This window comes from Octopus sinensis, linkage group LG1 (genome assembly GCF_006345805.1).
Source record: "Octopus sinensis linkage group LG1, ASM634580v1, whole genome shotgun sequence".
NCBI classification, from domain to species: domain Eukaryota; kingdom Metazoa; phylum Mollusca; class Cephalopoda; order Octopoda; family Octopodidae; genus Octopus; species Octopus sinensis.
In genome coordinates, this window is record NC_042997.1 from 10,894,533 (window position 1) to 10,922,515 (window position 27,983).

The 27,983-nt window shown below is 35.5% G+C and overlaps 1 protein-coding gene across 1 annotated transcript; it reads left to right on the forward strand.

The window, feature by feature from the left end:
* Positions 1-6,483: 6,483 nt before the first annotated feature.
* Positions 6,484-27,170, forward strand: LOC115212858 (protein arginine N-methyltransferase 7). The gene is made up of 14 exons (XM_029781645.2): positions 6,484-6,673; positions 9,557-9,593; positions 11,635-11,784; positions 12,359-12,467; positions 14,121-14,233; positions 15,593-15,825; positions 16,766-16,979; positions 17,921-18,051; positions 20,477-20,606; positions 21,300-21,383; positions 23,600-23,728; positions 24,927-25,151; positions 26,191-26,348; positions 26,888-27,170. The coding sequence occupies exons 1-14, from the start codon at positions 6,537-6,539 to the stop codon at positions 27,123-27,125; spliced, it is 2,088 nt and encodes a 695-aa protein (XP_029637505.1). The 5' UTR covers positions 6,484-6,536; the 3' UTR covers positions 27,126-27,170.
* Positions 27,171-27,983: the final 813 nt, after the last annotated feature.

A 27,983-nucleotide genomic window follows, 5' to 3' on the forward strand; every position in this document is an offset into this window, starting at 1 on the left:
GCCGCTTGAAGGAATCACCCTCACAGACTTAACGGGCCCAACTGAACGGTCAATTTCCATGGGTAATACTGGGAATCCGCACTGTCTCTAAGGAAAACCTCAACACTTCTTCCGCGAAAATGGTGTACGGTGCCGAGAGAGTTCATTCCACACGCAAAATCAGATCCAGATGTCAAAAGATATCTCGCGCAGCTGAGAGAAAGTGTGAGCCAGTTACAACCTATCCCCATATCAATACATCGTACACTTAGATCATCAGTACCAAATGACCCCCCCCAAGGCGAAGTTTGTGTTCGTTCACCGGGACGCGCGACGAAAACTCTTTCAGTCACCTTATGGTGGCTAATATGAAGTGATACATCCGGAAGACAAATCGTTTCAACTCCTGACTGATGAACGATACGACACGGTTTCCATCGATAGACTGAAGCCAGCCCATCTCGATATTGACAGCCCCGTCCAAGTAGCTCCACCACCAAACAAAGGCTGCCCTAGGCAAATCACACCAACCCCGGACAACGAATAGTCGCCAAAGAGCTGAGCAAACTACACGCACGATCAGGGTGGTTAAAACACCTTCCTGGTTCTAATGACAGTCAACAGTTCTGGGGGTGGGGCGAGCTATATATAGGGCACCGTCCAAAGACTGTAGACAAGAACTTCACTGCGGTCTAACTAGTAGTAAGCTAGTCGGCAGCAAAAAAAGGACTTCCGATTAGGCGAGAAAAGGGGACTGAGACGTTGGACGGTCGATCGTATTCACCTTCGCAATATGTAGCTGAATAAAGCAAAAACAATACACTGACACACTTATAGATGGATATGTTGTATTTCATCTAATGTGACTCTACTCAGAAGGCTGTAATATCATTTGACAGGAGCACGGTATAAAGAAATACATGAAAGAAAGTGGTAACTTTAAATGTCTTTAATGCCGTCCACACGTATATATACACAAACTGAATGATAAATGGAAGTGGTTGATGGACATTTATTCATATATCTACACGTATCTGTGTGGGTTGTATATTTGCTGTTAACCCTGGTGAGGACACTCGCGAACAGCGATATGTTAGAACCTGTGCAGTGTTGTCGGTGTTGTGAAGATGTTGAAGATGTTGGTGAGAGACATGATGGTGGCGACGAAGATGGAGGTCGCTGTAATGTGGTCAGTGGTTAGACCTTCTAAGGTCTAACCACTGACCACATATTGGGGCGCGATAGAGTAAGAGACAAATTGCACCAATACCAACCAATCAGAGTGGTAGATACAACGGGGTCCAAAACAGCGCCCAAAAGTTAGCTTTTACCTGCTGCGTTCGTATGCATGTATATATATATATATAATATATATATATATATTATATATATATATATATATATATATATATATTATATATATATATATATATATATATATATATATATATATTATATATATATATATATATATGAATTGGAGCATAATTGGAGCATAATTAAAAGAATTGAAAAGTGAAAGCCAAACAGAAAAGATGGGTACGTGTTGTTAAATATACCAATAACAATAAGTTATAGATCCACATAGATTATCGGTGTCCAGTCAGCATCCAGCATAGTGGTTAGTTATAACACTGTACTTAGAGAAATAATAATGCGATATTCGTCATCAGCATGCAAAACTACATCTGTTTGGAAAATTTGAAAACAATCCATAGAGAATTAAAATTTTTCAAGTGATTGGAAGAAAACGAAAAAGCTTCTGTGAAATCGATACAAAAATGCATCAAAATTTTCTGAAAAATAGTAATAATGATAACAAGATAAGCTGCCAAAAACTTGTGAAAGAATAGAAATATAAAATTAAACTTTCCCAAATACCTTTCCACAAAATATGAAGGTTGTTCTTTTTCCAACTGAATGATTATCAACATAAGTAAAGTATTAGTTATGCATGTCGAGTATGTAAAACAATAAAAATATACCGAAGCATACCTATATTCTAAAACTAGGTTGCGATATCTCTAATTAAAACTAAGCAGAGGTGTTTTTCATAGGTGGAGATCAAATGTTAGGAGTGAAAAGGCGATTCAGACTCTTTGTTTGTCTTATCAGAAGATAAGAGGGTGGAACAAGAATTTCACTAATACAGGGCAGGGAGGGAATGGAGTATGAAATTTTATTCCCACGAGTGTTCCGGACCGCAGTAATGAACTCATTTGCATACAGCCAATCAGAGCTCACCTTGACCGTGTTGTCAAGTTAGCAAACACACTCTACCAAGTAAACTCAAGACGAAGAACAGTGTTGTAAGTCGACCGATCGCCAAGTTATGTCTGATTTTAGGAGACAAGTAATTAGATAGATTGACATTGATACCTATTATCGGATTTTGTTAGGGCCCCATATGGAGAAAATGTGGGTAGATGGTGATGTGCTACAAACCCTCACCCCTTACTGTTTTACAAAGTAAACAACAACAAAAATAACTACGCAGAGGTAGCCATGGTTGAAACAAGCATTATTAAAAGAGAAAAGAAGCATAGTCATTCCTTACCCAAATGACCATCACTTGATAGTTGAGCTCTGATTGACTATATGCAAATGAGTTCATAACTAGGGTCCGGAACGCGAGTTCCGGACCTCAGTAAAGTGCTCATTTTCATACAGCTAACCAGAGCTCACCTTCACCTTGTCAAGTTAACCAATGTTGGCATTCAAAATAGCGACCTCCGGTTACCATGCGACTCTTGTATTGTGCTCTCATTCAGATGCCAATATCATTGACGCTGAACTAAGTTTGAATTACTATAGCAATCAAAGATAATGTTTTGGGCGAATATGAAAGTTCAGAAACTGCTTGAATGTTTTATAAATACATTGTTGTTAATATTCTAAAAATAGCATTCCGCCGAGGTCGATTTTGCCTTTCATCCTTCATCGATAAATTTAAGTACCAGTTGCGTACTGGTGTTGATCTAATCGACTGGTCCCCTACCCCAAAATTTCGGGTCTTGAGTAGAAAAGAATATTTATAAATAACCTATTTCTTTACTACCCACAAGGGGCTAAATACAGAGAGGACAAACAAACGGATTAAGTCGATTACATCGACCCCAGTGCATAACTGGTACTTAATTTATCGACCCCGAAAGGATGAAAGGCAAAGTCGACCTCGGCAGAATTTGAACTCAGAACGTAATGGCAGACAAAATACTGCTACGCATTTCGCCCGGTGTGCTAACGTTTCTGTCAGCTCGCCGCCTTGTAAATATTTGTAAATAACGTGTTATGTCTCCAGTAATTTTATTTCATGTAAATAATTTTTAGCGCACCTTACAACCACCAGTGTTTAATGCAAATGCGATAAACACATTACAATTTTTTAACAGAAAGATGTAGAAGAATTAGATGAAAGTTCTTCGGTAATTTTCTTTCATGCAAATAAATGTTTATGTTAATTTAAAAGAGAAAAATAGTTCGTTTTAAATCTCTGAGCCAGATGTTAACTAATAAACTTTAATTTTAAAAACTTATCAAAAAATATCTTATTTAGCTGTTATTTTTAGCACACCTCACAGCCATCTCAATGCTCAAATGACAAAAAGAAACAAACATTAACCTAGACGGAGCGGTTGCTGTCTGCCAGTAGAGAAGGAAAGAGTAAAGAATGCACGGTGCTGATTAGAATGGAAGAAAGGATACGCAAAGAGTTCATTACTAGGGTCCAGAACTCTAGTGGGAAAAAAGTTTTCGCGGGACAGCCCGCTCCTGTCCAATGTTAGTGAAATTTTGGTGATGTCAATTTGAAAACCCTTGAATTTGACAAAGGCTGAAGGCTCAGTGAAACTAGCCCCTCCACTTTTTTATTCATTTTTTTCCCGTTTTACCTTGTATTTCTCAAATAGATTTAGTAAATTTGTTTTATGCAGTATTGTATTTTTAATATCATTCATTGAACTGTAGCCATACTGTGGCACAAGCGTTTTAATCGATTATATTATTCAGAACACTGACTGATATACTGAATAAAACATAAAATATGTTCTAATTTAAGAATTTTAAAATGTATACAAAGAAGCAATTATCTTATCAAAATAAATTCTATTTGTTACAATAATTCAGTGAAAAGGAATATATTTTACAAGAACAAAAATAAACAGTAAGTAAATGCAAAGAAGCTTGCAGAAACATTCTGACGGGTCGAAAATACATTTCCATTCTCTGCATATCTACGATGAAGCATTTTATGCTTTAGTTTGTGGTTCTTCAGCAAGTGCTCTGCTATCCTTCCTATGTCTAACTTTGTAGCCAAATTTAGTTACAAACCCAAAACATCCCTTATCCTTTTGAAATACTGTACCCTCACACTCCTCATAAATCACTTCCCAGTCTTTAGTACCTTCTTATAACACAGTTAAGTAAATAATCAGTACTCTCTTTTTCAAGTCAGGCCATGAGTCAGAATGTTGCTAAGTTATTTCAATATGGTTTCAGAACAGGAGCAAGTTTTCCAAATCCATCTAAACCTTCATGTCATTGATAATTAGAGACATGTGAATGACTATACAATTGGGGTTTGAAGTTTTCTTCGCTTACGCTTCCACATTATCATTTCTCGCCTACTTTGTGAAAGACTGTAGAGTCCACCTTGAAATTGAATCTCGTTTCATTAATAATGATACATAGATATTTTAGTGTGCTTGTAAAGATTTTGAAGACTTGGTATTGTCGCCAAGAATATTCGGCAAGGGATGACTTTTTTGCAACCAAAATATGCTCCAACATCTAAACCATCTGAAAAGTACTGTAGGTTTCATTAAAAATATCGATTTTTCTAAAAGTTATGAAAAAACAAAGTTGACGGTAGTGTGAGGGGCACACTCGTGTAGGTATGCCTAGATGACATTCTTAAAGGCGTTAATAAAATATAGTTTATCTAATGTATTATAATGTTAAACGTGTCGATTCTGGCGATCTCCATGGACAACAACATCCCTAGCACTCCGTCGGTTACGACGATGAGGGTTCCGGTTGATCCGACCAACGGAACAGCCTGCTCGTGAAATTAACGTGTAAGTGGCTGAGCACTCCACAGACACGTGTACCCTTAACGTAGTTCTCGGGGATATTCAGCGTGACACAGAGAGTGACAAGGCCGGCCCTTTGAAATACAGGTACAACAGAAACAGGAAGAAAGAGTGAGAGAAAGTTGTGGTGAAAGAGTACAGCAGGGATCACCACCACCCCCTGCCGGAGCCTCGTGGAGCTTTTAGGTGTTTTTGCTCAATAAACACTCACAACGCCCGGTCTGGGAATCGAAACCGCGACCCTACGACCGCAAGTCCGCTGCCCTAACCACTGGGCCATTGCGCCTCCAGATAACATCCACACTGCATTGATAATAGTTAGTGATGTCCCTTGAGTTCCGTTGTCTGAGGTTTGCGGAGGACGATAGTCCATGGAGATCGCCAGAATCGACAAACTATATTTTATTAACGCCTTTAAGAATGTCATCTAGGCATGCCTACACGAGTGTGCCCTTCACACTACCGTCAACTTTGTTTTTTCATAACTTTTAGGAAAATCGATATTTTTAATGAAACCTACAGTACTTTTCAGATGGTTTAGATTCCAATTATATAAGAAATTTGTTGTGAAAAAGTTTTCCAGGGAATCGGGAGAGGAATCTAGTAATTTACCTGAGTGGGCTTTTGATTCCTCATAACGTTCAGAAAAATGGGTGTTTTTTTCTGAAATTTTCTACAAATACCTTTCATATGGTGCGATTATATATTACGATTATATAGGAATTTATTATGGAAAGAAAAAAATTAATAGGCTCGCACACACACACACACACACACTAATACGCATCACATATATCTACAAAATGAAATTTGAAATTATGAAAAAATTGTGGCATCAATATGTATGTGTACCCCCCCCCCACACACACACACACACCGCATTAAATTCCAATAAATCGTAATCCATAAATGAAATTTTCTACAATACTTTCCAGATGGTTTAGATTCCAATTATGTAAGAAATTTGTTATGAAATTTTTTTTCCGGAGAATCGGGAGGAGTATCGGAAAATTTTCAGGAAAAAATACCCATTTTTCTGAAAGTTATGAGGAAACAAAGTTGACATGTGTGAATTTTCCGAAACTCCTTTCACCAACTCTTGGAAATCCCAACAAAAAAATTCGATATAATCGGAATCTGTACTATCTATATTTGCAAAAGATTGTTAAAAAGTATCTGTTTCTGAAAGTTTTGAGGAAATAAATTCAAGGGACACACTTCTGTATGTATGTCTATGATCTACTCATTGAAATGTCAATTTTGATTACCTCATTCCATATTTTGCACTTTTGGCCTTAACTTTTCCTAAGATCAATCGATCCCTAAGATGTTTTAATTTCATAGTCTATAAAATGTTCTAGGAGTCAATTAACCTGCACGTGTAAAGTGGCGGGGGGGGGGTGAAATCAATGGTCTAGAGTTATGTCCCTTTTTTGCTAGATATTTTGTCTTGGAGCACGTTGTTTAATGTTGAAATCAGTTTTGACGGCTTTTCAACTTCGATCTACAATGAGTATATTCGTTTCCCAGTTCAATCCACTCCTGGGGAAGAATGAATGGGTGTTACAAGACGAAAATTATGATTATCACCAAGAAATAGCTCGGTAAGTATATTGATAATTAAAGAAATATGAGCGACTTCCTTTATTCACTTGCGGTGTGAAAACGTTTAATTAATGTAATATTTTATTTTTTCATTCCTTCTTCAAAACACATTTACTGCTTGATTCCTATTTTGTATTTATATAATATCATATATGAATCGGAATGATCGATGAAGAATAATCAAGTTTCTTTATTTTCGTCTGGAATATTGTTTACATCATAAACGAAGTGGCCGCTCGATCTTTTAGAAGTAGCAACAAAATTTCCCGCAAATCTCAATCCCAACTGTCTTTAAAAAAAAAAGATCTCATTTGTTAATATAGTTTTAGATATCTCCTAAAAAAACAGGATGTTTATTCTGGATTGTCTTTCATCATAGGATTGCTTGACCAAGTTTGACCGGGACTAAACAGCAGTGGAATTGTCTTTTTCACAGACATTTTACCATTTTACTTAATGGACTGAACATACTGGATACAGGATGGTTTCCGTGTTGAAGGTCCTAGGAGCTTGTTCACAGGTCCTTTTCCACTAGTACAATTAATTCGTCATGTGCGGTACAACACTTCGACAGTTGTAGCTAATAGTAACAGACATGGTCTAAGTTTGCAGGACGCCCCCTCCATAGTGCGTCAATCCTGTTCTTGCAAAACTAATATTGATTTCAAATTTTGCACAAGATCAGCATTTTCGGAGAGGGGTAAGTCGATTACATGGACTTCAGTATTCAACCCAGAAAGGACGAAAGTCCAAGTCGATCTCGGCTGAAATATTCCATAGTTAGAAGAGATATTTCAACAGTGCAAGTTAATCTAATACAACAAGCAAATCTATCTAATGAATATAATTTAATAAACTGGGGAATATTTTGTTTTATTCTTTGACAAAAATCCCTCAATTTCTCATTGAATCACTTTTACTTTTTGTTACAGATTGTAATGCAATTGAAAAAATTCATATTCAGGCAATAATTTAAATATATATCATGTTATACTGCATTCCTGTCATGTGCCAAAGATCTAAATTTAAATTTATCTTGCAAAGAATGTATTTTAACACTACAAACATAAAATTCCTGGGTATTACAATCAAAATCACAGAATAACTTTCAATCCTTCTTATATGTTGCTTCCATTTAAAATTCCTACTTGTAAAAGGGAACTTGAAATAATAATAAAATAATAATGAAATTATTGTATACAATGCTCAAGTACACCACAAAATCATTGGGTTGTTAGTCTATTAAAGCAAATCTTATACCAGTTTCCAAATCCTCTAGAAGTTATCATTTTCAAAATTATTGAAGTTGACGAAAATGCCTACTTTCATGCTGTTGACAACTCCATTCTACTTACAGATGAGACTGACGTGTCAACACTGCTCTAGCTGCAACACAATCTCAAGGAAGCTATTGAAAGCATTTCATTAAATTTTGTATTTCAAAAGAAATACTTTTTAGATTTATGAATATTTACATTAACTTTTTGTATTTCCTTGTGCAAATATCACCTGTCAAACTGCTCTTTTCTCCTGCTGAAACTCTCAGTGATACCCACCATGATAAAGGAGTTCATTTCATGTCTATGAAACTCTTTACTCTCTTTTACTTGTTTCAGTCATTTGACTGTGGTCATGCTGGAGCACTGCCTTTAGTCGAGCAAATCGACCCAAGGACTTATTCTTTGTAAGCCTAGTACTTATTCTATCTGTCTCTTTTGCCGAACCACTAAGTTACAGAGACATAAACATACCAGCATCGGTTGTAAAGTGATGTTGGGGGGGACAAACACAGACACACACACATACATATGTGTATATATATATACATATATACGATGGGCTTCTTTCAGTTTCCGTCTACCAAATCCACTCACAAGGCTTTAGTCAGCTCGAGGCTATAGTAGAAGACACTTGCCCAAGGTGCCAAATTTTTCTAAAAATTGTACAAAGTAAAACCACTCCTTACAGCCATAGAAATGAACAATGCTAAAGAACAAATCAAACAATGTGGAAGTCAGTACTATTTGCCTAAAATTATCAAATTTTTTCAAATCCCTATTGGACGATATTCATGCTGGAGTACTTCACTCAATGTGATTTCTGCTCTCAACTGCCATCTATGAAATTCCTCATGATAATTTTTTTTTCTTTCATTTTAGTTATCATTTTCTTTTACTTCTTGATCAATTTCTCATGATCTTATCTTTATAAAAAAAAAGGTACAATACAAAAGTGATCCTTTAATAGAGGAAATTGAGCTACTTGAATGCAATCCTAAGTTTATTGTTACTCACAGAAGCAATTGAGTAGTAGATACTGTCTTTCTCCATGATTGTCACAATGCCTGACATCTCTAGGGGGCACATTCAGGCTAGCAGAGTCAGATTAACCAAATTAACATTCTCAACTTTCATTCCTTTTCCCATAATACTCTCTCTGACAAGAGAGATTCTTTCTACAATAGAAGTAATGAACTTGTTTTACTAAACCTTGCCATGCCTGTCATTCCTGTTAATGAACAAAAAGAATGATCATGCCACCAGAGACATTTAAATTGTAACTTATTTTGTTATCTCATAGATTGGTGATTTTTCTTAAAGGAGGGTCGTTGTTGTGATAGTGTGTTCTTTAACAATTGGTGTACCACATGATAGATGAGTTCTTTCTCTTACCTTTTGTTACTATGTTTCTGTTGAAATACACAACTATGTTTTAAGTAATTTTGAAAATAATGAAGAATTTAGTAAAATAACTGTCATATTAAGCTGGTGTTTGGAACACAAATTAAACATGCAATTTTGATGGAAGATTTTCTTTAAGATTATCATAAAGCCATTATTGCTTTCTGCTTTTATTTCATATTCTTGTATGTATCTTTCCAGCTCTTCATATGCTGATATGCTACATGATACCGAACGAGTAAGTTGCAACACCTTTTTGCTTATATATTTATATCTACTACAGAAAAAGTAGAAAATAAGTTGTAACAAAACCAGCATGATTTGAATGTCACATCTGCTGCTAACAATACAGCTCATTAGCACAGCTGTAGCCAACCAAAATTTAACTTGTGATCCAGTAATTTAAAATACTGTCATTTCCTTCTTTTGATTATTGACTCTAAAATACAGTTGATATTTTATTTAATCCACTTCCTTATTATTAGTCAGTCTTAGCACAAAATCTAGAAAATTAAGGATTTATATCTTTACTGATGATTGTTAAATTTGAATACCTAAGTAATCCTTTTGTAATCATATGACTGGCACCTGTGCCAGTGGAGCACTAGCAGCTCCATCTGAACGGGATCGCTGCCAGAGCAGCTGTCTGGCTTCTGTGCTGGTGGCACATAAAAAGCACCATTTGAGCGTGATCGTTACCAGCATCGCCTTACTGGCACATGAACAAAACATTCGAGTGAGGTCGTTGCCAGTGCCGCTGGACTGACTCCTGTGCAGGTGGCACGTAAAAAACACCATTTTGAGCGTGGCTGTTGCCAGTACCACTAGACTGGCACATAAAAGCACCCATTACACTCTTGGAGTGGTTGGTGTTAGGAAGGGCATCCAGCTGTAGAAACTCTGCCAGATCAGATTGGAGCCTGGCGCAGCCATCTGGTTTGCCAGTCCTCAGTCAAATCGTCCAACCCATGCTAGCATGGAAAGCGAACATTAAATGACGATGATGAAACAGCCTGTGTGTTTCAGTTAATTTTGTAAATAATCAAAAATGTAGAGAGATTTTGCAAAATATTAACTTGTTAATTTCGAAGTTGGTGTTTTGGAACATAGCTAATCAAAGAGTTATTAAATAAAATTACAAGGGGATGCTGGAAAGTTCCTGGCTTTAAGGGTATCACAAAAGGCCTGATTGGAGGCCCAGCCTTCCAAGTTCTTTTACAAGGCTTAGAAAAACCGAAGGACTACTGCAATGAGTGTCTGAATCTGAGAGGGGAATGTGTTGAATAAAATCATAATTAACTGATCCTCCTGTATTTTCTTTTACTCAAAGCCTGGAACTTCTCAGCACTCCCTCATATAATATGTGGTTTTATTTTAAATTTGAACATCTTAAAATGGAGGCTTTATATTATGTTCCCAGAAGCAGTTTGAGGTGGGTTGATCATTAAAGAATTAGATAAATTTATCGACATAAATGGAAAATAATTTTTCCTTGGCTCTAGATGTATTTCATTATCATATATATCACAGTGCTGACCAAACTAAACACCACTAGTCACAAGTGCTTCCTTGCATTGTTGTAGCTTTCAAATGATGCCACCTTATTGGCTTGAGGCGGAGATCAGGCCAACATTTCCCCTAAACAGAATACCAGTTCATCACAAGGTTACTCATTTACAGCTAAGTGAACTGAAGCAATGTGAAATGAAGTATTTTGCTCAAGAAGGCACAGCAGCACCAGTCTAGGAACTGAAACCACAATCTTGCAATCATGAGTACAATGCTTCTAACCACTAGGCCATAGCTCCCTCTATATATATATGTTCATGGGAGCTATCAAATTCATGAAATATAGGATTAAGATGGTGAATATTGATCCTTAAATTATAACATTATATATTGTACTATAACTTTAAACAAAACAAAACTTTAGATGCTTCAGTGATAAATTAAATTGCATCTCACATCAGTGTTTTGTTATCAATGATACATGCTACGACAAGCATTAAACATTAACTCTGACAATAAATACAGATATCTGAGTTTAAATAACCACATAATTTACTTAATGTTCTTTAGAAAATAAAAAAACCCTGGAATAAGATTACATTGATGAAATAAAATTCATTACTGTACCAAAAGAATACATTAATTGCAACAGAGGTTTATATTGGTAAGATCTGCAACTAAGCCATGCCATTTTTTTATGATGAGAAAATGTTATTTTAAAAATTGAATTGTGTTGAATTAAATAACTCATTTGTTTTCTTCATTTACAGAACCAGAAATATTTTAAAGCCCTTAAAAAGGCTATTGAACAACGCCGAACAATGAATGAACAAGTTAATGTTCTTGATATTGGTACTGGTACTGGATTGCTGTCTATGATGGCTGCTAAATGTGGAGCAGATTCTATCACAGCATGTGAGGTTTGTTGTTCAGTCACAAACGCTTGTAAAATTTGTTACTTCAAATGCTATGATGAAGGAATGATTAAGAATTGACATTTGTGTTATATATGTTGATGCTTTAGAGAAGGGAAGAGGGGGTATTTGTACTACTTATTCATATCCTAATGAACACTAGTAATACATAGTGCTTCCAAGTATGAAATGAAGTTAAGTTACTGTCTAATGGAAAATTTATTTTTAACATAGAGATTTTTAAAAAGTAGTGGTGAAAGCCAAATCATAATGTCCATGCCAAAATTATTAACAACGTAAATGAAATAAATTGATTTTAACTGAAAATCAAAACCAGATGACTGACTTGGCTCACTAATAACTTACTCTATGATTGCTGAAAATCTGATACTGATAAATATTGTAAGATTGCTATAACTGTGTACATTTGTGAGGAAAGTGAAACAGGAATACTTTAAATAATATCCCAGGTGTGCCTTCTTGTAATGAGTGAATAATGTTATATATTTATAAGAATTAACATATTTCTTTTTCTTTTTCCCTCAAACTGAATTTATCTTTATGCTTAATTTTCCTCTAGGCATTCACACCCATGGCTGAATGTGCAAAGAAAGTAATAAAAAGAAATGGTTTTGAAGATAAAATTAAATTAATTCCTAAAAGATCAACAGAATTAACTGTTGGTGAAGGTTTGTAGTTAGCCACCCATGCTTTCATTTCTTTTATTTTATTTTCTCATTAATATTATGTTTTGTTTTTATCATTTTCTGTCTTGCCTGAAGACCGGGCATCATATTTGTTACTGAAATTAAGCTCACCCACTGCATGGTTGAGTGAATAGTATTAGGAAGGTAATCACCTGTAACATACTTGCACCAATAATTTATGGAAATATTCCAACTTTATCAAAATAGAAAAGTCTATATTTGAATTGGAATGTATTTTCTAGATTATTTAACATAAATTCTACTTTTTTTTTATTGTTTGATTTTGGTTTAGGCATCCCAGAACTACACACAATCACCTACACAAACTCATATTCATTGATGATAAATTCTACCATCATAAATGAAAATTCAACAAAGCCAATATGGAGCCCCTATGTAGTCATATGACCTACTGAAGACAGCAACCAAATGTCTCTCAAATCACAACCTATTATCTTTAAAAAGAAAAGATACACAGGATAAAATAGTCCTACTAACCCTTAAAAAGACCAAATGTTTATGGTTGGAATTCCTTTAATCATTGGTTTGTCCTGAAACAAATATCTGCAATGCAAATATTGCAGACTGCACAACATTTAAAAAAAAAATTTTGTTTTTATGTAAGACGCTTTTTATATTAATTATTGTGAATTTACATTGACTAAGGAAATATGGTCTTAACCTCTTATTAAACAACTGTGATTTGATGTCCTGTTGACTGCATACAAAACTTAAAAGTTTTTTGGTTCATCTATGACAGAAGAACTGATAACAAACCAAAAATGCTGCTCCAAGTCAGACCTAATTCCAGCTACAACAGTTCTGGGTGGTATTTTTCAAACGTAATGTACTCTGGACTACTTTATCCAAAGTCTTCTTTTTAAAAGGAAATTTGTTTGCTATTCCTAGAAGACCTAGTGACCATACAAGGCTCTCACTTTGACTAGAATGGCAATAGTTTGGTGGTTTCTAGTGTCAAGCTTCAATTTTACGCTATGAGAATAATTTTTTTTTATAGTGTAAACACTCATTTTACATTCTTGTATGGGTGATGATTTTCACAAATGTAGACATTTAATTACTGCCAGAACAATTGCAGTTAGATGTTATTCTTAGTACCAACCATTAATATGTGATATCGAAGTGTCAGTTAGGCAGACTGGCAAACTAAAATATATATTCTGCCCAAAACACAATATGGCATTTGTAGTAAAATCTTCATAACCATCTGATTATATTCTTGCACAGCTACTGTGACTAACAGTTATCATCATTTAATTCTGCTTTTCATGCTAGCATCATTTAGATAGATTACCATGATCTGGGTAATTTCTTATTGGCAGCCGTTGCTCTTATAAACTGTGTTCATACATGCCAATTGGCTGTATGCCTTTCCTATTACCAATCATCATCATCATCATCATCTTTAATGTCCATGTTTCATACTGGCATTGGTTGGATGGTTTAACAAGTATCTGATGAGCTGAAAGACTGCATCTTGCTCCAGTGTCTACTTGACATGGATTCTACAATTCTACAGTTGAAAACCTATTATTTAACAGGCAGTTTTTTTTTGCGGGGGGGGGGGGGGTCATTTTGTTATGATTTATCTTCATATGATGCAATTTATTATAGGTAAAGACATGCTCCAAAAAGCTAACATCCTTGTTACTGAAGTTTTTGATACTGAACTTATTGGAGAGGGTGCACTTAGTACTTATTACCATGCACTTCAGTATCTTCTTGAGGTAAGTATTAGTTTAACTACCATTATTTCTTTTAGTTCCATAGATTTAAATAAAAAATCATAAGTAATTTCAAATACATAACCTAAAGATGTAGAATCACAATGCTGAAGAAGTCAAAGAAGTAATGTCACAGGATTTTCCATCAACAGTTAACTGAATATTGTAAAAACATTGAATAAAATTTTCAATCAAACTTTTATCTTTTATATATCAATTTATAATATTTATTATCTGAAGAACAGATGTTAGAAATGTTTTACCAAACTCTTCCAAAATGTTCAGTAGTTTTTGTAATTTAAAGTAGTTTACTTTTGTTACAAGTAACATATTCACATGAAAATTACTGGAAAGATTCATTTTCCCTAAATTTTGTGATGGGTTGAGAATCAATCATGATACATTTCAAAGAATTGATATTATGCCTCAAAGAAATTTACAACTGGAAAACAAGCCAAATGATGTAAGATTGCTTGATCTCTGTAAGATTGCTTGATCTGCTAGAAATAGCAAACTGAATGTGTTATACTATAAAAAATAAAACTGTGGTTTCACTTACTTGAGTATGTTGGATATGTTGATTGCTCTCGACAACTGTCTTTCTTATCATATTTCTACCTTTGGTAGAAATATGTTAAATTCATTATTTAAAAGGAGTTTACATTGTTTACATTTAAAAGAAATTTATGTGGTTTACATTTAAAAGGAATTTATTCAGTTTACATGGTTGACAGCAAATTCTACTAATGCTACACAGTTGACTGGTTAACTGCAATAAGGGTATATTAAGTTGTAGAAACAATTGCTTCAACAATATGCAAATGTCTAGATTTTCAAAAAATATAAATTAAATGTAATAACATGAAAAAATTGAAGTAGAACAATATAAACAAATAGCCGGTAATGAAAATAATGATTGATATATAGATAAGCAGATTTTTAAAATATCACCTTTTAAGGTAGCAATGAGATTACCTTCAGAAGAGCTTATGGGCAGAGTTATTAGAACACAGCAGACCATATTAGGGTATGATACTTGTTTTATTTAATTGTATTGAAACTTTACTGAGCAATGAAATAGTATCTCTGCCTGCTGTAGTCTATGTTACTAGAAAGCAGACATTTGTTTTTCTTGGAAGTTTATTTCTGATAGACTAGTATCTTATTTAAAGAGACATTTTAGCTCTTGTCCACTTAAATGCTAATCCTAATAAACCTTGAAGTTCATGAAAGTATTACCATTTTTTTTCTTTTAGCCATTAGAAATTATCAAATGTAGAGCCATAACAAAAAGCAAAAAATCACTATTCCCTTCATCACTAAAGTTGTCATTGTTCCTAATTTCATTCTCTATTTTGCTAGCCTAACTGCTCTGTGGTGCCTCATTCTGCAAGAGTGTATGTTCAGTTGGCGCAGTGTCCTTTGGGAAAAAACTGGAATGAAGTTCAGCCTATCACTATTGATAAAACCAAATCTATTTCTGTACCAAAAGAAATGCATAATTGCAGTGGAGCTTTACATTTGCATGATCTACAGCTAAACCAATTGCACCAGTCTAAATTCCAGCTCATAACAGACCCAATCACAGTATTTTGGTATGTAAGCTATTTTGTTCTATAGTTTTATTTTCTCAATATATTTTCGCCAGCCAGTCCAGTTGTCAGTGAGGTCAGAATTTTAGGAACATATTTTGCTGGTCCCTAAGTTACAGTTTACAATTTTGAGATTCAAATTTTCAAATCCCACAAAAGTTGAGCTAGTAATTCAGCTTTCAAGAGATTAATCAAATGCTTAAGATGATCAAATTATGATGTTTGGTATTAAATTGTTTGGATGTTTGACATAGTTGTTTGATAGATATTAAAAATAGAGTTCAGATCATTTTAGAAAACTCCACTGTAGATTAACACCTTCTCCACCACAGTGGATTAGGTGCTTACTTTGAACTATATAAGACTGGCCCAACTGATCTTGACCATTCAGTTTTTTGTTTTGTTGTTTTCCTTGCGTATTATATAGACAGGACTAAGTTAGACAGTATAGGCTTCAGTTTTTAAAACAGTAAAGCAATGTTTGAGGGAAATTTAGCTGCTACTTTTAGCAGGTCAAGTGACTACATAGTCTTCTGCATTGGATTGATATATGAAGCTGTTTTAAGTTCCTGGTATAGCTTCCTACAAAAGTTATAGAAATAAATGCATCTCCTTGATGTCTGATCCTAAATGCAAACCAAGATACTGTGCTCCTTGGGTAAGATACATTACTATTTTTAGTTAAAGCAATAAATGGGGTATATTGACTTGCCATGAGGAGAAATGTGTATCTAATGTATCAACTGTCAAACAAAGTTCTTCAAATTCTTGTGTATTACAGTACACTTTTCACTTCCATCAACTTGATGGATAATACTAACACTACATGATTTATTGTTGTTTTTACCAATGTTACCTAAGCATATGTCTCAATAATTTGAATAATTCCAGATACTGCATCTCAAAATGATATTTTATATATGTATTTGTATTATTTTTCTAGCTTTGATTTTAGTGACAAAGAAAAATTAGTCACTGACAAAAATCTAAATTCAGCAGAACCTTTTAATGCAAAATCATTGGCACACATCACAGCAAACTCCAGTGGTACTATAGATACATTATTTATGTGGTGGGATCTAGATATGGACAAAGAGGGAGAGATTCTATTGAGTTGTGCTCCATACTGGGCCCATCCAGAGAGAAAAGAAGTTCAGGTATGAAATTCTTGGTTTGAATATTGTTCTTTGTATTTTTTAAAAATATTTTTTAAGTAATCAGTTATATTATTAGAAACCATAGTTGTGGCCGATGCTGGTGTCACATAACAGGCACCCATGCCGGTGGCGCGTAAAAAGCAGCCTTCAAATGTTGGGTCTCATGGAGGTGATAAGTGACTGAGACCTTTGGAAACATGCCATGCTTGAGAAGACTCATCAAACCAAGTGAAATCATAATTGTGGCTGATGCCAATGCCATGTAAATGGCACATAAAAAGCACCCATTACACTCTAGGAGTGGTTGGCGTTAAGCATGGTATCCTGGTGCAGCACTCCAACTTACCAGTTTCATTCAAACCATCTAACCCATGCCAGTATGGAAAGCAGATGCTAAATAATGATGATGATGATGACTTCACTTTTCATTTTATCATCTTAGTTACATTTTAAACCAGTGAAGGAGCTACTACAGTAGGGGTGCAGATACAGCCTGGCTAAATGGTTAAGAAGTTTGCTTAACAATCATGAGGTCCTGGGTTTGATCCCACTGCAGCACCCTAGGCAAGTGTCCTTTTTTATTGCCTCAAGCCAACCCAAGCTTTGGGTAGGCAGAAACTCTGTGCAAAATCCTGTCGGATAGATTGTACTTGTAATTCAACTATGTTACTCTGATTCTGCCTGAAAATTACATTAATGCTACATGTTTATTAATTTATATCTTTATCAATTATCTTCATCATCATCACCATCTTTGCTATCAGATATCAGTTTCCAGAACAACATTAGATCCCAAGAACTTTAAAAGTAGTTTTTCATTTTAGTAAAAATTAGGAATTATATTTTGACATACTTACATAGTTATTCTCTTGAAATATTGTTATATTTTTATATTTTGTCTCACATTTATTGTAATTTAATTATTTGCTTTTTCAAACAAGTGGAGAGATCATTGGATGCAAGCCATATATTACCCATCAAAATACATAGCAGTTGAAGCTGGAGAAGAAGTTTCCCTAACCAGTTGCCATGATGAGTACAGCTGGTGGTTTGATGTGTCTACTAAAAAGGAGTAAGTTTTTATCTAACTTATCTACAAACTTCATCATCATCATCATCATCATCATCGTTAACGTCCGTTTTCCATGCTGGCATGGGTTGGACGGTTCGACTAGGGTCTGGAAAGACAGAAGGCTGCACCAGACTCCAGTCTGATCTGACAATGTTTCTACAGCTGGATGCCCTTCCTAACGCCAACCACACCAAGAGTGTAGTGGGTTCGTTTTATATGCACCGGCACAGGGGCCAGAGGGTGCTGGCATCGACCATGATCAGATGGTGCTTTTTACGCGCCACCGGCATAGGGACCACAACTACAATTTCCATTTGATTGTGATTTGATTTCATTTGTTGATGTATTTGACTCAATAGGTCTCTTCAAGCATGGCATGTTGCCCTACGATCCAAGGTATTTTTGAGTTGGCTGGTTATGCGACACTGGTGTAGGTTACAGCTGTGATCTCACTTTATTTACCAGGTCTTCTCAGTCATAGCATACCTCCAGAGGTCTCTGTCTTCCGTCATTTCCTCTGTGAGGCCCAACGTTCGAAGGTCATACTTCACCACTTCATCCCATGTCTTCATGGGTCTCCCTCTACCCCGGATTCCTTCCACTGTTTGGGAGTGATGCTTCTTCACACAGTTCTCCTCATCCATCTGTAGTACATGACCATACCAACGCAAATGTCTCTCTTGCACACCACATCCAATGCTTCTTTTTTCCAATATTTCTCTCAGGGCGCTTCCTTTCTTTCAAGCCTACACACATCTTCAGCAGTCACAGCCCATGTTTCACTGCCATGAAGCATAGCAGTTCACACACATGCGTCAGAGGCCCTTTGTCACCAGTAGGGGTAGAAGCTGTCTGAACTTTGCCCACTTATTCTAGTGATAACACTCTCTGAGCATTCACCCCCACTACTGACTTGGTCCCCTAGGCAGCAGAAACTATCAACTACTTCTAGTTTCTACCCCTGGCATGTGATGGAATCTATTTTCTGAGCATCTGTGGTGTTTATCGCCCCAGTGCATTTCTCACACATGAAAGTTATCTTTCCGGTTAATCCTCCTTTGATGTTGCTGCAACCCTTATGCATCCGTAGCTTACACTGGGTACCTCTTATGGAATTTCTACCTGCACCTTTTCTACAGATCGAGCAGGGCCATCTACCTGAAGGGGTGTGTGATTTGTTCATCTTCCTACTTACTAGGACTCTGGTCTTTGCAACATTAACTCTAAGGCCCTTCGACTCTAAACCTTGCTTCCACACCTGGAATTTCTTTTCTAGTTCTGGTAGTGATTCTGCTTTGAGGGCCAGGTTATCAGCATTGAGGAGCTCCCAGGAGCAGCCTGTCTTAAATTCCTCTGTTATTGCCTGGAGGTCTACAATGAATAAGAGGAGGCTGAGGGCTGATCCTTGGTGGTCTCCTACTTCTACCTGGAATTCATTTAACTTATTTATTTATAAACAGACATAGTTTGTTTATATTTCCTTGTCTTGACATTACATGCTAGTTGTAAATGAGTGTCACTGTCATACAAGCAGTGTCATTCGTTTCCAATATTCTGCAAAAATGTCTGGCTCAGGTGAAATATAACCTTGCTTGAAAACAGGTGAGGGCTGGCAACAGGAAGGGCTATCAGCCATAGAAAATCTGCCTCAACAAACTCCATCAAGCTTAGAAAAATAGATGCTAAAATGATTTAAGAGACTGAAAAGTCTTGGATGCTTCCTTATTAACAAAACCCATATTCTAAGAAAATTCTAAATCAATTTAAAATATGTTTTCGTTTTTAGTAGTTTTCTTTATTTAATTGATTTATACTTATTTTCTATTCTTATGTAATGAGCCATCAAGGATGCCTCTACATGGTAGCTCAATTTGTTAGAAATCGCAGCCAGATCTCCATCAAATTATATCTTTTCTTAAAATACAGAAGGACGTTATATTATGCAGTCCTAGATACACCATCTGGGGAAAAAATGACACTGTTGACATGGCTAGAATGCCTTTGATAAGATTGCCTCTAACAAGGTGAGCTGGCAGAAACGTTAGCACGCCGGATGAAATGCTTAGTGGTATTTCGTCTGCCGTTACGTTCTGAGTTCAAATTCCGCCAAGGTTGACTTTGCCTTTCATCCTTTCAGGGTCACTAAATTAAGTACCAGTTACACACTGGGGTCAATGTAATTGACTTAATCCCTTTGTCTGTCCTTGTTTGTCCCCTCTATGTTTAGCCCCTTGTGGGCAATAAAGAAATAAGATTGCCTCTAACAAAACTGACCTGGGTTTAACCAACAACTTTTACACAGATTGTAAAACTAGATATTCATATCATTTATTGAAGCTTTCATTGTACAAATGTAATTCTCTTTTTCAATATGATCCCTTATTTTTGTTAATTTCATGATTTGGTTTCTTTATTTTAAAATCAGGCCTCAAGTATCCATCAGTGATGTCTTGCCCGTGTGTAGTTGTGGCATACACTTAACTTATGGCAGAAACCGTTTAGGAATGTTGAATGACTCTGTTCGGAACCAAGTTTACGTCAATGAACTAAAGAAGGTAAAGTTCTGCCAAAGTATTTTTAAAAATCTAGTTTAATAAATTGCATAAAATTTAATAATATTTTGGAATATCTAAAAGTGTGAACAAACACTATATTTCTTGACAATATTCCTGGCGTGTATGTATATTTATGTCTTCATGTTTACATGTGTATATTGCTGTTTAATCTCAAGCCAGGCCTGATCTTGTAACCAAAGGCATTTAAACTGTGAGCATCTTTGTTTTCTGCTTTATTTTTCAATCCTTCATTTCTTTTTTATCATCAAGGACCACATTATTCAATGTACTCTTCCTGTTTCAGAACAGTGTAGTGTGATTTGGGAGAGATTTGGCTCCTATTTCTAACAAGTTGAGTAAACTGAACAGGGCCTCCTTCATTGGGTTGTGTGTCTCCGTGTGTGTGTGTGTGTGTCCGTGCATGTGTGTGTGTCCATGCGTGTAGCTGTGTGTTTTATACTCCTGTTCGCACTGAGAATTAAGATTATAGTTACAGTACATATTTCATTTCTTTTATTATAGAAATTCACTGAAAATACTGTAGTAGTAAAAAGGTCATTCATGGGCATAAAACTATTAATTCAAAAGTATTCAATTACAGAATACAATTTTCGCATTCTCTAACTTTTACCGTCATTGATGTTATGGTTAGTTTAATGACAAATTATTTTTTTTTTTATCTATGTTTTGCAGGTTATCAATAAGGATACTGTTTGCCTATCTATTGGAGATGGTTCTTTAATTCCTCTTATTGCTGCTAAGTTAGGAGCCAAAAAGGTATCTGCTTACAACTGGGTTTTTCTAAACCATATAAAGTTTTATTTATGCTTTGTTTTCATTAGGTTGTAGATTGCCAGTGCCGCCTGACTGGCACCCTTGCCAGTGACATGTAAAAAGCACCATTAGGGTATGGTCGTTGCCAGTGCCACCTGACAGGCTTCCCTGCTGGTGGCACGTAAAAAGTACCATTCAAGCATAGTCGATGCCAGTAATACCTGACTGGCCCTCGTGCTGGTGGCACATAAAAAGCACCCAAAACTCTCTCGGAGTGGTTGGCGTTAGGAAGGGCATCCAGCTGTAGAAACTTTGCCAGATCAGATTGGAGTATGGTACAGCCTTCTGGCTTGCCAGTCCTCAGTCAAACCATCCAACCCATGCCAGCAGGGAAAGCAGACGTTAAATGACGACGATGAGGATGATTTCAGAAAATAACAAGATGTTTGTTATTTTCCTTTAATCTATGAAGCCTCCGTTGTTGCATTAATAACAACAGTTGACATTATCTCAGTTATTACCTTCTCTCCTTTCTGTGCTCAAACGAGTTCTAGTGACACAACGTTGTATCAGTTTTACAGAGATTAAGTAATATAACCTCGAGTAATTGAACCTAAGGTTTTTGTGGTTGTATTTCTTTCCTGATTCCTATTTTGTTTTAATTTGTTTGCTTCAGTTTTTTAACTATCGCACAACAAATAGGAAGACATCATATTGAGTATCATAACTGATACATAACAAATACATCCTAATCATTTTAATTTCATCATTCATGTTTTATTAATGAACTCATAAAATATATTGGTATTAATAATGTCTAATTTCATTATGCTTGACATAAGAATACACACACACACACACGAAACGATTTATTTTATACATTTATAATGTATATACAAATGTACAACTGTACAAGCTTTAATGTTATAAACACAAAATCTCTCAAATAAAGTCTGAGACAGATATATTGCAGCTATCACCATTCTATGTTTGTATAGAATATAACTTAGATAAGTTTTGGCCAGTATAGGCCCAGACCATGTCTAACTTAAAAGCACCACCTGGTGAAGCCTTTTAGATCATGATTCACATCTCAGTTATGTATGGGACACCATGGCCCACTCTAGCAAAGAGTTATTATTGTTGGAGACATATCCAAGTGTAGGGACTTTTTGGAGAAATTTGTCCAGAGAACATTTGAATTATTTTAATCAATGCTGTTTTGAAGTGCATGTGTTCTTTATTATATTCTCCATTTCACCCCTTCATTATCTCTACCACTACTCATAATTCCTGTTTCCCTGCCCCCACGTAAAAAACACCATTCAAGCATGATCGTTACCTGCGTCACCTTACTGGCACTTGTGCTGGTGGCACGTGAAAAAACATTCGAGTGAGGTCGTTGCCAGTGCCGCTGGACTTGCTCCTGTGCAGGTGGCACATAAAAGGCACCATTTGAGCGTGGCCATTGCCAGTACTGTCTCACTGGCCCTCGTCCCAGTGGCACGTAAAAGCACCCACTACACTCACAGAGTGGTTGGTGTTAGGAAGGGCATCCAGCTGTAGAAACTCTGCCAGATCAGATTGGAGTCTGGTGCAGCCATCTGGTTCACCAGACCTCAGTCAAATCGTTAGGAAGGGCATCCAGCTGTAGAAACTTTGCCAGATCAGATTGGAGCATGGTACAGCCTTCTGGCTTGCCAGTCCTCAGTCAAACCATCCAACCCATGCCAGCAGGGAAAGCAGACGTTAAAGGCACCATTTGAGCATGGCCATTGCCAGTACTATCTCACTGGCCCTCGTCCCAGTGGCACATAAAAGCACCCACTACACTCACGGAGTGGTTGGTGTTAGGAAGGGCATCCAGCTGTAGAAACTCTGCCAGATCAGATTGGAGTCTGGTGCAGCCATCTGGTTCACCAGACCTCAGTCAAATCGTTCAACCCATGCTGGCATGGAAAACGGACTTTAAACGATGATGATGATGATGATATTTATGTACCTATAACTTATTCTATGCTAAGTAATTGACCAAATTTGTTTTGGGGAGAAAAATTAAATTTATGTACATAATATATGAGAACCTGAACACTAGGCACTCTGAAGTATCAATGGTAGTACGATTCAAGTCTGTGGGTCTGTTTCTTATTTCTATTTCATTAAGTGTTTATGATGTACAATGTCATTTTAATTTGAATTTTAACTTCTATTTATATCAGGTTTTTGCTGTTGAAACCCATAAACACAATTATCAAATCATAGAGAGTTTTATTAAAAGTAACAATGCCGAAGGTGTTATCACATTATTAGACAAAATACCTACAAAGCAGCAGTTTGATTTAATGAAGGTAAAATTATAAATTCTATCATTTTCTCCTTTGATGTTTCTTCATTATATTTCCTTCTCAGTTTTTATCCTTGTTCACTTTCTCCTCCACAACATCTCACCTTTCTCTATCTCTCTCTCTCCCCATTCACTACACCTGCCCCTCACTTTTACAACTTACCCAATCATGTCTTCTCTCCCTGTCTTCCTTCTATCCTCTCTGTTTCACTACTTATCTCTCAACACACGTTCTCGATTATATTCCTCTCTCAATCCTTCTCTATCTCTACCAATCTCTTACTTTCCCATACACTCTTGCAATCTCTGCCCACCCACCCACACTTCCTGTTCTCCTGCCCATCCTCACTTTCACTATTTTTATGGTCTTAAGTCATCTGCAATTCTTTGGTCTCTTATATGTAAGTATATATATCTAAATTTTGTACGACTCTATTGTTCTTTGTATTCTTTCATCCTTTCCTTCTTTCTTTCAGCCCTTTCACACTTCGTTCATTCCACTCTTCATTCTTTCATTCCTCCTCTCTCACATTTCCTGGCCTTCTCTTCATGCTCACTTTCCCTCTTTCACTTCACAGGCTTTACTTCCACACACGCCAGCTTAATTTAATTCGTCCTTAGTCAAAAGACACCTGTTATTATGTCCTGTTATTTATATTTGTGTAATATTTCTGGGGTTTTTTTCGTCCTTGTTTCATATACATTCACTGCTTTCTTCCAAGGAATGTAATGCTCTTAGCTTATTTTTCCTTGGGGCTGGCCAGATTGGAGCAGTCTTGAGTATAACCAGCTGAAATTGGAAAGATAATCTGGAACTCGACTGAGGATAGAAAACTCCAAATGATCTGTCCTTGTTTTCCTTGTATCGTCTGTCTGGATAGTTTGTTTTCCTTTTTTTGTTTCACCTAACTGTCTGAATGTTTTGTGTTCTTGTCCCATTTTTGTATGTTATATATATATATATATTTATCAATATAAAAATGGCACAAAAATGCAATAGAGGACGATAAAGCATTCAGACAGATAGACGATACAAAAGCAGACAAGAGAAACAACAATTAGAAGGACAGGTATCAGTACCATCGAAGTAGTTGCCTGATGATAAAAGTTAGCTGTTGGAGATAAGTTAAGGACTGATAAAAGGATCCAATAGTGTACATAAATGTTTCACAGCATTTATTTTCTCATTCATTTTCTCATAGGTTGATATCGCCATAGGAGAACCAAGTTTTAATTCTTGCCTGCTACCCTGGCATAATTTGCATTTCTGGTACATTCTCAGCGAATTATCTTCCACACTTACATGTTACCCCAACAAAATGAAAATCTTTGGAATGGCCATGCAATTTAGAGACCTTTCAAAAATTCGTTCAGCAGTAAAAACATGTGAAGGATTTTGTTTAGAGGAATTTGATTCTATGATTGAGGTAAGAATCTTCTTTTTTAAAAACCATTTTATGTATGTCATTTTTTATTTTATTATATACCTTGCATCATTATTTATTTTTTGAGGGTTAATTTAGCTTTTACATCAAAGTCACTACCATGTATTATTGAAACAATAAACAAAGCACTGAACATAATGTAAAGCAAATAACTCAGCTCTTGCTGATATTAATTGGGAGTTTACTATCCTATTTGTTCTTCTATAAAGAATGTTGAATATTATAAAAGTGCTTTTGTCATTTAATCACTTGATCCTAAAGGCTGCTACAAAATTTGAATATATCCAAGTTGTTTATAATATATGTTGTTTTTATGAAGTTTTACTTCAACATTTATCATATGCCCTTTAAAGAAGCATTTTCATAAGCCAAGAAAAGAATTTTTTATATCTAATAAATATTAACTTTTTTTATGGCTTCTGCTTGTAATTGAAGTGAAGTTAAAATATTGATGGCTATTGATGGTTAAGATGTCCAATATGTAGCTTAAATTCTTATCCTTAAATATATTAGATATTAATTGAATTCATATTAAATTAAAAGGAAATTTTAATAATAATAATCCTGAGAGGGATGAAAGGCAAAGTCGACCTCAGCAGAACTTGAACTCAGAACGTAAAGACAGATGAAATGCTCCTAAGCATTTTGTCCAGCATACTAACTATTCTGCCAGCTCACCACCTTTTTGTTGATGGTAGTGGTGGTGGTGGCGGCAGCGGTTTCTAAAAGTCATGGATGTTGCACTGTTTTTTTGATTTTATAAGTACTGTCCATGAGTGATAGAAATATTGAATTCCAAAAGGTGGCCAAAGTTATCCTTAGAAAGATGGTTGTTAATCTTGTGGGCGTCTACCAAGTTAACTACTATACATCAAAACTTTAAGCAATACATTCAAGATATGGTAAGTGACTGACAGAGGATATTTGTCTGATTGCACGTCTTTGGACAGTTTCCACATGCATGCATCTTGTATGTCTTTTAATTAACAACTTTGTGTGAATTATCTTATTTTAATTGTAGGATTCCTCACTCAGAGTTGACCGAAATATTGAAGCTGAAGTACTCTGGGAATATCCAGGCAAAGCACTTTCTGAACCTCTTGAAATTGCTTCTTTTGATCTTTCTTCCATTTTTGAAGAGAATAAAGTGTATAATGAACACACACTAACATTTACCAGGTGAGTAATTTTCGCCATTATATACTGACAATGTTTTCTGTCATTATATAATGATAGGAAACTATCATGCTTATTCATCTTCAAATAGATCACTGAAGAAAATTGAGTAATAAATGGTTTGTTTGTTTTATATCCATTTTCTCCATGCTAGCATGGACAAGGCAAATATATTATTGAAGCATTATTTTACAGCTGGATGTCCTTCCTGTTGCTAACCTTTAATCTGTTTATGAAGTAAGAAATCTCTTGTTCACACATTTTCGAAGGCACAAAGCCAGTGGAAGATTTAAGTGAAAATGTGAACACATTCACCTATGTGAGCCCAGTACCTTAGATAAGTCAAATGAGTCCATATGACTCATCTAATATTTTAACCCCTTAGTTATGAGACCTGCTCATGAACACAATGGAATAATTATAGTAGAATTTGAACACATGACTGTAGCATCAGTAATACAGCATTTTAACTTCATGTATATGTAAAAATTGTAGCTGCATTTTTTTTTCATATTTATTATATTCTTTTTCTTCTGCTTCAGAAATGGAACATGCAATGGTATTGCATTCTGGGTAGAATTCCAATATGGTACCACAACGATTAGTACAGGCATAATAAACTCTGAAGAGAAAACATCAGATGGCTATGTTACTTGGGATAAACACACACGCCAAGGAGTTCATTTGCTTAACCAACCTATTGATGCTACCTCTAATGGAAAATTTCCTGTCACTTTAACTTATCATCCTAAATCTGGTCAAATCAATATAGAATTTTAACCATTTAAGAACTATGGAAAAATTAAATTGCTTTTATCAAAAATACTTCATTGTTATGTTTTACTATGAAAGCTGTTTTTAAAAAAATTTAATTTACATTACATTTTCATTCCAGAAAATTTCTATGTGTATGTAAATTTAAAATTATATTCAATGTGGTTGTTTGACATTGGTTGTTTTTATTCAGTATCACTATTTTAATTTTTTTTCCCATAATATGTGTTTACTCTTTAGCTAATATCCAATTGTTTTCATCCTATATCGTAATTGTTTGTAAGGACTCAGATAGTTAGATCTGACCTCACCATTTCCAATGTATTCCATGATTTCAGACACAAGCACAATCCACAGTACAGTCAAAACACAACACTATCAACTAGCTATCATGGTAGTAATGATAGCAAAGAAAATAAACACAATTTTTCAGTGTCTTAGTTTCTTCTCAAAGGATTTGAATGACTTTAAAACTAGGTTTTTCCCTCTAGAGTTACTAGTCTAAATTGCATGTTTCATTAATTCAATAAATAAATGTATGACATCAGTCAGCATTAGATGTATTTAAACTACTTTAAGGAGTAACACTAGACATTTTATTCCCATGTGGTCTCCTAGGCCAAGTTATGCTTAGTTGAAGTATAGATTAATATTCAGAAAATGTGGGAAGAAGTTTCATTGATGTCATTCTTTTCTTATGGCAGATTATAAAATTGTTTAATTTAGGACCTTCCAAGAAATGAGAAAGTAATGGGTGTCAATAAAACAAGTAGGTAGGTGGCATAAGAAAATTCAAATATGTATTAACCCTTTCATTACCAACCGAGCTGAAATCAGCTCTGGCTCTGAGTACAAATGTCTTGT